At 40.5% G+C, this 11,364-nt stretch overlaps 1 protein-coding gene across 4 annotated transcripts; it reads left to right on the forward strand.

Moving 5' to 3' along the window:
• The first annotated feature begins 642 nt into the window (after nucleotides 1-642).
• shox (short stature homeobox) lies at nucleotides 643-10,652 on the forward strand. Of its 4 annotated transcripts, none has more exons than XM_034213521.1 (6): nucleotides 643-1,028; nucleotides 2,661-2,869; nucleotides 5,959-6,022; nucleotides 6,158-6,264; nucleotides 8,170-8,382; nucleotides 8,736-10,652. In XM_034213521.1, the coding sequence occupies exons 1-6, from the start codon at nucleotides 788-790 to the stop codon at nucleotides 8,823-8,825; spliced, it is 924 nt and encodes a 307-aa protein (XP_034069412.1). In that variant the 5' UTR covers nucleotides 643-787; the 3' UTR covers nucleotides 8,826-10,652. The 4 variants fall into 4 exon arrangements, with proteins under 4 accessions (XP_034069412.1, XP_034069414.1, XP_034069413.1 ...); XM_034213523.1 differs by having other exon boundaries at nucleotides 6,179-6,264; XM_034213522.1 differs by having other exon boundaries at nucleotides 5,959-6,016.
• The last annotated feature ends 712 nt before the right edge of the window (nucleotides 10,653-11,364 follow it).

The following is an 11,364-nucleotide window of genomic DNA, read 5'->3' on the forward strand; positions in this document are numbered from 1 at the left end:
TAACATATTTTTACTAGGCTATATCAACTCAACGTAAATTAAGTTTATAGTGATGTTTCATAATATTTAGGGTTTAGTAAGTCAACATGTTTTTCAATTAGGCTAAATAACCTCTTTTATTTTTGTATTTATGTTTTTGAATGTGTCTTTGACCTAAGACTTGTATAATACGACATAATTTTGAAAGTACAAGTTCACTCAGCTGACACAACAGAGTTAGGTATACTTTGTGGACCGAGTTGCCCATAAAATAGCTTTTAAACACATTATTCTACTCAACAAACACCAACAAATCATGGGGCAATCCCACAAACCCAGCATGTGTATCTTCTAATCGCGTTAATTGAATTTTCGCCGAATTAATTAGACATAACAGCCATATACAGCCTCCTCGCAGGAGAGAGCCACCGTAGGCATTTTAATGACCCGTAATTCAATTAACCGCCTCCATCAGCTCCATCATTGATTTGTGGAGGAAGAAGAAGAAAAAAAAGCTGCTGAAAGTTGAATTCTGCAAAGTCGAGCCGGCCTGTAATTGCTCAAGACACAGAGATCGGAGGGAAGAGGGGTGGGGGGGCTGGGCTGAGGTGGCCGTGTATAAATAGTGTGCTCTCAAATACACAGTCACAACAGCAGGAGTGATCTCACCTCCTCTCCACCCCTTCTATCTGTCGCTGCTGCCAGCCTCCAAAAAAGAGCGTTATAGCAGTGCTGGTAGAGACACGGTGAGGTACAACTCACGGTGGATTTCCCTGACCAGGACCACTACTGAGCGACAGAGCCGACCATGGAAGAACTTACGGCATTCGTGTCGAAATCATTCGATCAGAAAACCAAGGAGAGCAGCAAAGAGAGTATCACGTACAGGGAAGTTTTGGAGAGCGGCTTGACAAGGGCGAGGGAGCTGGGCAGCCCGGAGACAAACCTGCAGGACATTACGGAGGGCTGCCCGGCGCATCTGTTCAAGGACCAGGTCGAGCTGGAAAAGGACAAACTGAAGGACTTTAGCGTTTCGAGGTCGAGCGAGGGTAAGGTTTTGATTTAATTTTAAGAAAATGTTGCCGTTTTGTGTCGGGGAAATGTCTCAAGTTCAGTTGTTTTGTATCGACAGCGACGTTTCCGCTTTTACAAATGCCCGAGAATCCGTGCGTAAAATTAGTTTACGTTACGGTTCACGTAAAGTTAAAGTAGATTTGGAAAGTTAACGTTTTATTCTGTTGCTGCACAGATTATTTTACAAAGCAGGAGGTGGGCCCTTCGTCTGGTCACCGTTTTAACTATTTGATGATTGTTGACAGACGTTCAGTGTTTGGCCAAACGAAAAATCATATTACCCTTTCATATCTTTTTTACAATAGTATTACATTATATATGTGGCTTTGATTACTGAGTTCAACCCTATTATAGTGGCAACTTAACATTGTTTGCCAACACGAACATATTTGGCCACTTTTCCTTACATTTAAGGTAGCCTACTTTCATTGCCGAAGAAAATCATAATAACGTGTATGGGATCGTTCCTCCTCCAATGTTTCTTCTCTTATCTCTTACAATAATTTCTGAAAAATAAAAGTCATATGTTTGGCATCTTTTACAAGTGTAACTGAAAAACGATTGTCATCGTGTTACATTTAAAAGATATGGCTGATGCCATAGTCTACTGCTTTTGAAAATGGAAATACTTTCAGCTGTTACATTTCTGTAAATTAAAAAATGTACCACAGACAATGTTCTAAATATAGATATTTTTCAAAACAAAGGATGTCAATTATTAATGAAATAAAAAGTAAAGTCAAACAGCTGAACAGGACACGTTTTACTGAGCAGTCAAAAAGTGTGCAGTGTGAAGAATGTTAGACAATTATTAATTCATCCTAGCTTGTTTTTACATTTATCTTACAGGCAAAGTGAAAATGGCTCAGTATTATTAACCATACTATCATTCTATTAATTTTTTTAGTTGATATTATTGCAAGATAATAGAAGAAGACAGTTATTTATGCGATGGGATTGGCATTTAATAATTTGAAATATACAATATTAAACTCATTTTAGTTAAATAAAATAACCTCATCTGACTACAAACATGGGACCAAACAAGCCAGTTTGTTGTCATGTCGGTTTAAATAAATGTTAGTACAATATAGTACAGCATACAATGTTATGGATGAATACTATACTGAGAACGTGTTACACTGAAAATACAGGCATTTTAAGGATATAATGAAAAAAAGGAAATTACATTTTAGGACTGACTTTTTTTTAAATTAATAGCCCGAAATAACCCCAGCCTGCTTTACGGAGGCGAGTAATTAGGCCTAAATCTTTCTCATTTTGCCGGAGCTTAATTCTCTGCTCTTTAAATAGCTTATCCTTATTAGGCTTACATGGCATGTAAAGACTGATTTACTTTCATATCGGCACTGACCTTACAGCACTGACTTATGGAGGCTGGAAATGCAGCCACAGGCCCCTCTCTCTCTCCCAGAAGAAGTAGGCTGTGTAATGTGTGTGTTGCTGCCAATTTGCCAGGCCTTAGGCCCCTGACAGGGCCCAGTGCAGGGGGGCAGGACGGGGAGAGATAGTGCATGTTTCAGTAAAGTCCGGAATTTAAACGCATCTTATTTCCTTTATTTTTTAAACCATGGTCCGGTTAACAGGGATATACGAGTGCAAGGAGAAAAAGGAGGACGTGAAGTCGGAGGATGAGGACGCACAGGGCAAGCTGAAGCAGCGGAGGAGTCGCACTAACTTCACCTTGGAGCAGCTCAACGAGCTGGAGCGGCTCTTCGACGAGACACACTACCCGGACGCGTTCATGCGGGAGGAGCTGAGCCAGCGGCTGGGTCTGTCCGAGGCCAGGGTGCAGGTGAGGATCCCCTCCTTCCTCTTCCTCTTCCTCTCTCCCTCCTATCTGATTTATAATGCCAAACACGGCGAGGCTGTGAGAGCAAGAATCGATGTTTTTCTCGTTATATTCTTGCAAGGGCTGTGTGTCAGTGTGGAAATATTCTCGGTGTTTTTGTGGTTATATTAGGATCTCTGTAAGATGTTATATTTATTCAGACTGTTATAGATCTTACACAGCAGGTGTTGATGTTTTTTTTAGTGGCTTCGCAATATGTGGGAGTTGTGTTGATGATCAGTCATTGATTTATGCTCGAATAAAAAAACAAAATATTGTGCCATTTGAAAAAGACTAGCCTATATGGATTTACCGAAAAGTAATACGTAATACACTGCTTGAAAATATATAACAACTATTTGACAAAGATGCAGTTAATTGTTTCTTTTCTTTTCTGGGCAATACTGTTTTGCAGTGTGACCTCATGCTGATAATGTCTTCGAGCTTGTCAAAAAATTAAATAATAATGAAGCCCTTCATGCGTAAAACAGCGTGAGCCACATGTCATGTTTATATCACAACGCTTTACTTGTTTTTTTTGCAAGATATCTCTTTGTGTTTCGTGTAACATGCAACAAAATAAATAAAACAAATATCAATATCTAATTAGTCTTAGACAGGATGACCTTAAAAACCTAGGAGATAAATGATGCAGCCCCTGTTGTGAGAACATCTGAAATGTTCTTATATTCCTTTGGGGATTTATAAAGTGTCTGTGGTAGCTCACTCAATAGTGTAATTTTTGAGCAATCTATAATGTTTATTTATTTGTGGAGTCGTAATAACCCCGCAGGAAGTAGGCTAACAATTCCACTGCAACAGTTCAGTTGTACAAAATTCTGCAACAAAAGTCTCTTTTAAGATTTGTAGGCTTGCAGATTGAAATTAATCCACATTTAGACTGAATATTTAATCACATTTACCCATGCCTTCTGTGGTGTTAACAAGTAGTTTAAAAATGACGAAAAAGGGAACATCTATACTTTATAACAGAGTGTGAGTTCAGTGATATCCAACACGTGTGAGGTGCTGTAAATCACCCGGGATGTAACAACCTTCTGAACCTGCAGCAGTGGGCCTGCAGAGCCAACAGCCTGCGATCCCAGAAGCCTTAGGGGAGAAAAAAAATCCAACCAATGATTAAAATGAATGAAGAGCCTGAATGGCTGCTTCAGGGGACGCACTCTTATGTCAACTCGTATCGCTCCTCATTTTCTTTGTAATATCTGCCATTGGCTTGATGTAGTGTCTCCATAAAAACAGATTAGAAATAACTCAATTCTGGCCCAACTCTGCTGCTGCTGTTCAGCTAATCAGATGAATAAAACCCGTCATAAGACCACAGACTACTATTTTGAGCTCGGGCATGGTTGACAATTCCGGATACCATTGCATTTATCAGCCTAATAAAGTGTATAGCTATACGCGTTAAAATAATGCTTGCTGTACATATTTGACAACTAGACTCAACGCCTGCCTGTTTGTTTACCGTCATCAAAGCGACTGACAGAGCACGTTGATGGTCGGAAAAATAAATCCTTTTAAAGGCACTTTTTTCGATGTTGTCTCCAGATTTAGTGAGAGTGAATTGCAGCAGGGTTGTTGCAGGCTGTGAACCTGCGCTCCGAGCAGCTGTCAATGAATCTAATTGAAAGTTATGAGAGCTTGGTGAGGAGCAGGCAGTAATTCAGTTAGGACTAATATCTTTGGGTTTCTGGCGCGCTGCTAAATTAAATGTCATTATTCACTGTCTCTAATAAAAAATCAAAAAGGAAATGAGATTAGGGTATTTGTGAAGCGCATCATTGAGTGGCCCTTAATGAAGAAATAACTGTCTGAACCAGTGTAGTTCACTTTGCTTAACATACTGGCACGTAATTGGAATTGATCCCGGGCCCGTCTAATATTAGCCCTGATTTATCTGAGGGATTACTGTGCGTCTATGCAGAATCACCTGGGATTTTCATAAACACCTTTTCCACCACCACTTAACGCTGTAACAATGATCACTCAGCGCCCTTTCATTCATTACAATTTACAATATATGCCTTCACTTCCTACAATAATAATAATACAAATACAATGATGTTCTTTAATTGGCGAAACATGTAAAAAGTACCTTGAATTTATGCTAGTTAAATTACAATGATTAAAAAAATCAATAAATGCTCTTTATTGTCCCAAATATACAATTATATTTATAGGATCAGTTTTTGAAAGATGGCAACATTATTTATTTATTATTTCACTTGACTTCGTTTTTCTCTAATGAACAGTTATTGCTCTCCCATCGACACAATGCTGAGCGCGCGCAGCTCAAAATGGCTCCACGGCACCTCTTCATCATCATCATCATCCTCATCAATCTGTGTGCCCTTTGTGGTCCCACGACCAGCCGCTAATTTCGCATCTGTAAATGATAATCGTTGCGGGGGTCGAAGGGGAGGGGGGAGATAATGTGATTCACCGAGGCAAATTAGGTTGATGATGATTAACAACGGGCCGCAGCCTGCAGCTTCAAACACAGCCAGCTAATTGGAAGGTGCTCAAGGAAGTTTTCTAACCCCCCTTTTTTAAGACATCTTAAAATATCATCATTGTATTATTATTTTTAATATCTGTGGATATTTTGGTGGCGATATTTTGGTTTATTATTATTATTTTGTATATTAACACCCTTTTGTTGTATGTCTTTTGGAGGTAAATATCACAATTATTGTGACCTTATGCTTCTGGATTTTTCTGGGGTGTTTATACAATTGTGTTTAACAATTTCTGGCCTATTTCATATCCTGTAAAGATTTTCTATTTTTCTCTTTATAAAATATATGGCTTTCATATAAGCAGCTATAATATTTCAACTGCTTATATTTAACCTTACTGTTTATTTATTTTGGGCTTTAAATAAACGGAATGTCCAAAAATAATAATATAAGTATCCAATAGTGTACCAAACTTTGAAAAAGGAATTCAAAAACTAGATTTGTTTGTTTGTTATTTAAAACGGTGTTTATTTTTGTTTCCTTATAAATAATTTCCTTTTTCAATTACAGGTCTGGTTTCAGAACAGAAGAGCAAAGTGTCGAAAACAAGAAAACCAGATGCACAAAGGTAAATGTAAATGTCATTTTATTTCCTCTTTAATGAAAATATTTATTTGTTTTCATTTTGCAATTTCAAACTTTTCTTCTGCATGTGAACAAAAGAACCTCAAACATCTCTTCTAACAACCGCTGTCTGGCTGTCTGACAGACATCTTTCCCTTCTCTCCAGGTGTGATCCTGGGCAACAGTCACCTCGACGCCTGCAGAGTAGCACCCTACGTCAACATGGGTGCCCTCCGGTTGCCCTTCCAACAGGTAGGCCACGTTCTTCTATCAGAGCTAACAAAGCTTAGAAACACAAACCCGGTCAGATTCACATGAACAAAAGTTAAACATGCAGGCTAAAAGATGATTACTCAGCATCTTTTAATGCAGGGCTGAAGACAGTGGAATCTGTAGAATCAGGTCAAAGTGAGTCTGTGGTCCCCAAAGTAGGCTGTCTATATTTGTACATTCACATTAATCTATAGACCATATGCAGCTATTGCAAGACAGTGTGTGTGTGTGTGTGTGTGTGTGTGTGTGTGTGTGTGTGTGTGTGTGTGTGTGTGTGTGTGTGTGTGTGTGTGTGTGTGAGACCTCAGTGCACCTTTCACCTCCTGGCCGTGTGCAGAGGGCTGAGGTGGACAGACATTTGATCTGCTGCGATCTGCTCCTGCGTCCAGGCTGCTGTGTTGTCTGCTTGACCCTCGTGAAAAGCAGCGGCCTAATTAAGCCAACAGTGCGGCAGGCAAGCACATAAAAGAGATGATGAAAGCGGTGAATGGAGTGGGCTCTGATGGATATTGGCGTTGAGCTGCACTGGCAGGGGTGGAGGCTCGAGGCCTGCATACCGAGATAGGCTTGCTGTTTGAGGTTGAAATAGGCAGTGGGCAGCACGCTCAGACTGCACTGACATCACAATGCAGCATACGCATATAAAACAAGTGATGGTTAGAGGTTTGGTTGGTTAAGGTGCATGACTTGGCCCTAAAACCTTTGTGTCTCATACTTAGTAGCAACTGAAAAGTAAGGAAAATTCATTGTAATTAACATAAGAAGCTGAGATGCTTGTTTCTGTTAAAATACGTATATAAGGAATCTAAAAGGACAAGATCACAAAATGTCCACCACCTGTTTTATCAGAGTCGGATCAGTTCCCGTCATTTCCCCTCCACAAAACCAAGTTTCAAGAATTGCATTTGTTTTTCCATCAGTGCTCATGCATTTTAATCAGATGTAACCGCATTATACATTTGGAAATTATCAGTCACAGCTGCAGTTTGTTACCCGAATGTTGGTAAATGAGATGTGTGGAAACGCTGGTTGTTTGCGGGAGGTTTTGTTTGGATGCAATGGCAGCACTGCTAAGCAACGATACATTTGTGGTTTAGTTACATTTTCCCTTTCATTTAACAACTTCAACTTAAGTCATTTTCAGTCATTTTAGTCCAGTATGAAAGGGTGCAAAGTGAAAAAATAATATTTAGTCAAGTTAAAACTTTGACTTTATCCTTCTATTTTGTTTGGAGAGGAAAGCAAGGAATACTTTAGTTTTCCCACTTCTGCCTGTGGTGTTTGAAACACATGAGAAATGGCAACAGGCTCCACGCTCCCTCTGAAGTGAGTGGATGCTTAATTTTCACCTACTTCTTATAAAATAATTGCCAAGAATGTGAAAACTGATATTCTATGCTCCTTATGGTTTCTTTTTTTCCCTTGACTCAGGAATATGTCTGGATAAATATTTATAACTCCAAATATGTGAATATCTTTTTAGTGCAAAATTGTTTATTTATGCAATTGAATACATAATCAGGATAACAAGACTGCATATTTCCAAGGTTATAACGGAGTCCTCAGTCTGAATTAAACAAATCTGTTCTGGGTCCTAGAAAGACTTTGATTCTGGATGATTAAATTGGATGTGGTGTCTGGAAGCAATGTATGATTCATTAACTTTTAGAATAGCTGACATGAAAAAAGGGTAAAGCGCAGAGTGTAGCCCTAACTATTTTCTTAGAAAACACACTGTAAGCAACAGCCTTGAGGGGGTAACATTTGAGGGGGAATTTAATACTCTCAGCCTGTGAAACCTAAATCCTTAACACACACACTTACACGCACACACGAGGCCCGAGGCGCCCATGCTGACTAACTTTGTGTGTTGCTGTTCTGCAGGTCCAAGCCCAGCTCCAGTTGGACGGCGTGGCCCACTCCCACCCCCACCTGCACCCTCACCTGGCTGCTCACGCTCCCTACCTGATGTTCCCTCCTCCTCCGTTCGGACTACCAATGGCATCGCTCGCCGAATCGGCCTCGGCAGCAGCGGCGGTGGCGGCAGCTGCCAAAAGCAACAGCAAGAACTCGAGCATCGCCGACCTGCGACTCAAGGCAAGAAAACACGCCGAGGCTCTGGGACTCTGACCCCTGCGGGCTGCCCCTCCGCTCGCCTGATGCCCATAATCGCCCCTCACACAAGACTGAGCCTGTGAAAGGGCCGTGACACTCACAGCTAAAACTAAACTAAACAAAAACAATGAGTGAGAATGAAAGGGAGGAACACATACAGAGAGGGGGGAGAGAGAGTGTGTGTGAAAGAGAAAGAGGGAGAACAGTGGAGGAGGAAAATAAAAGAGAAGGAGGGAGCGAAAAAATTGTCACAAAACCAGCTGCCAAAACAAACCACTTGTAGAGAACGGTAATTAAATACCAATGAAATCACCTTTTACTTTTCGCCCCAACAGGCAGGACTTCTGCGGGGCCAGTGGCTCAGTCCACTCCAGGCCCAGATCACATCCCAAGGACCGTACAAACACATGTGGATGTCTGTCTGAGGGCCAGGCCGGGGCCCGACAGACCAGAAGGCGTTAGAACAAAGCAAACGGGCAGGCAGCAGCAGGGCCCAAAGCGGAGCCGCGCTGACGCTGGCTGCCGACATGTTGACAATGCAGAGGGTTGAGCATGGGGGGAAATAGACCCAAACACCACCTCACCGAGGCATTGGAACGGCTTACACCTTTACACCCTCCCCTCACTAGAAAAAATGAAGAAAAACATTAAAAAAGGCCATATCTGTCTCCAGCCACTGTGTTCCCTGCTGCTGCCGAGTGCATGAGCTCTAATGGAGGACTGTTGTGGGACCGTCTCCATCCACACTTGACATAAACGCTCGACAACAGTTTTTAATACTGCCATTCGACATACCCCCACCCCCAACACACACCAATTGAAAGGTCTCCATTGCGGACCTTTCACTTCTTATGGACTTGTGCTATATCAAAAGCAAAAACTCATCCTTCCTTTGCTGCGGAGGGGAGAGGTGTTTTATTCTGCGTTGCTGGGCGTGTGGCGGTGAGACTTGGTTTGCATTTCTCCTCACAGCGTGCACTCTCTGTCTTTATTTCTTCCCGTTTTTGTTGTGTTGTATCCTGGGTAAAGCAGTGAAGATAGCCTTTGCACTTCAGGTCTTGTATGTGGGTGTTTACAAATGGCACTACAAGCAGATACTACTTTACTAATTAAAAGGGGAGGGGGATTTGATATTGTAATGTGTTCGGCGGAAGGACACTATCTTGGATAAAGGGTAAACATGCGTTCTTTTTTTCTTTTTTGTAATTCTGAAAATATGAAGAAAGCATCAGTCAAACTGAAATGCAATGGTGTGCAGTTTAAGTGCAATACTGTAAATAGCAAAAAAGTTCAAAACAGCTAGCAGTTCATCCTTAACGATAAGGAGACCCAATGATTTTTCTTTTGGAGTGTTGAATTTCTTTACCAAACAACAGCTTTTCTACAGCAGTGTATATTTTATTGAGTTTGAGAAGAAGTCACTCATTACCAGGTGCCATATCCCATCCTCTGTATTCAAGCAGTTTAGTTTTTTAGACGCTGCAGAAACATGGGTTTGGTTCTTTATAAATAAAAAGCTAACATTACATTTGAGGATATTGTTCATAATAAACCAACAAATCAGCATTTAATTCCAAATAAAGCCGTTGTTTACACTATGATTAACTTCTGCATGTATGGGACATTTCATCATTCATTTCCTAATAATTTAAACCGTATCTTACCAAGTGTTCCAGGCAAAAGAGAACATTTGATTATTTGGGTATTGAAACATTATTTTTGACGACTTTTTAGCACTGCTGCCAGAGCTGCGTTAAACATATTGATCTGCTGAAGATCTATGTACCTCTAACAGTCTCCAAAAAACTATTTTCTCTGCTAACAGACCTCCATTTAGAATCGTTTATCTATGTCTCCATTTTAAATTAAACATATGGGTGTTTTATTTATTATTTTGTCTGAAAGATTATGAAAGATGAAATCGTTGAACTACAAGTGTACATTTTTACATGGCTTTGCATTTATTTTTGTATGTTTTTTTTAAGTGTTGATTTTGAATTAGGAGGTGTGGCTGTAGTGCATTGTTTGCCGAAAAAAAATGTAGCGTGTCCGAGTTTACAAACATTTCAGGGATGATTGAATTGAACAATACTCCATGGAATTTGTTGTGCCCATTAAAAATGATTATCATTTCACATGCAAGCATGCCTAAACATGAATCATCGTACAGTTTGTTTTTCCCCTTTTGATTCGCAAAATATGAATGTACATCTTGTACAAGTAAACTATCAATAAAGTTATAAATATTTGTACTCGAGTTTTAAAATCTATCACTTGTTAAACTGCATGAGGAGATTTGAGTTTCATCCACAAAGGCTGCTGTGGAAACATACTTTACAACTTAGTATAAAAAACACACAATAAGGCAGTAAAAATTAATCCTAGGAAATTAGAGAATTAAAGACAGAATTATCCACACTTTCATGACAGTAACAGAAGTCCAGACTTAAACGCTGGGACTATTTACGCCCTGATTCAGGTTCATGCTCTCTCCATGTCTCACACCGTGTTGTGGCTGACGCTCAGCAACCGTCTGAGTATCAATATCAATATCAGTCTGGAGTTGACATTCACGTTGACTACGTCTCAGCTCATCACATCCAATCTGAGCCGCACACCAGCACGGAAAATTGAGCTGCTATAAAATCCAGATGCAACCCTAATCTGCAGCCCCCGACATGGTGCATCTCTCCGCCTGTGTTTGTCAAAATGACACAGATAGGATTGGTATGGAAAGTGGGGCTGTAGCGTCGTCAAATAGAAGCAAGATGGCTGTAACCGGAGTGGGAAGCCCATAAGTGTGTATGAGAAAAGAAGGCGAGCGAGAGACTTGAGGGATACTGTATATATGACATGTAATCTCCTCTGAGCTCGGGGCTCAAAGAGCATCTTTTCTCCTTGTTTCTACGGCAATGATTAACTTTGAGCAGATGACATGAGAAGGTCAAGAGTTGGCGTGTGTTC

This window comes from Gymnodraco acuticeps, unplaced genomic scaffold (genome assembly GCF_902827175.1).
Source record: "Gymnodraco acuticeps unplaced genomic scaffold, fGymAcu1.1, whole genome shotgun sequence".
Classification (NCBI taxonomy): Eukaryota; Metazoa; Chordata; class Actinopteri; order Perciformes; family Bathydraconidae; genus Gymnodraco; species Gymnodraco acuticeps.

Coding starts and splice junctions, on each gene's coding strand:
- shox (XM_034213521.1), top strand. CDS start 788: ATGGAAGAACTTACGGCATTCGTGTCGAAATCATTCGATCAGAAAACC. Junction 1,029..2,660: donor CGTTTCGAGGTCGAGCGAGG/GTAAGGTTTTGA, acceptor TCCGGTTAACAG/GGATATACGAGTGCAAGGAG. Junction 8,383..8,735: donor TCGCCGACCTGCGACTCAAG/GCAAGAAAACAC, acceptor TCGCCCCAACAG/GCAGGACTTCTGCGGGGCCA.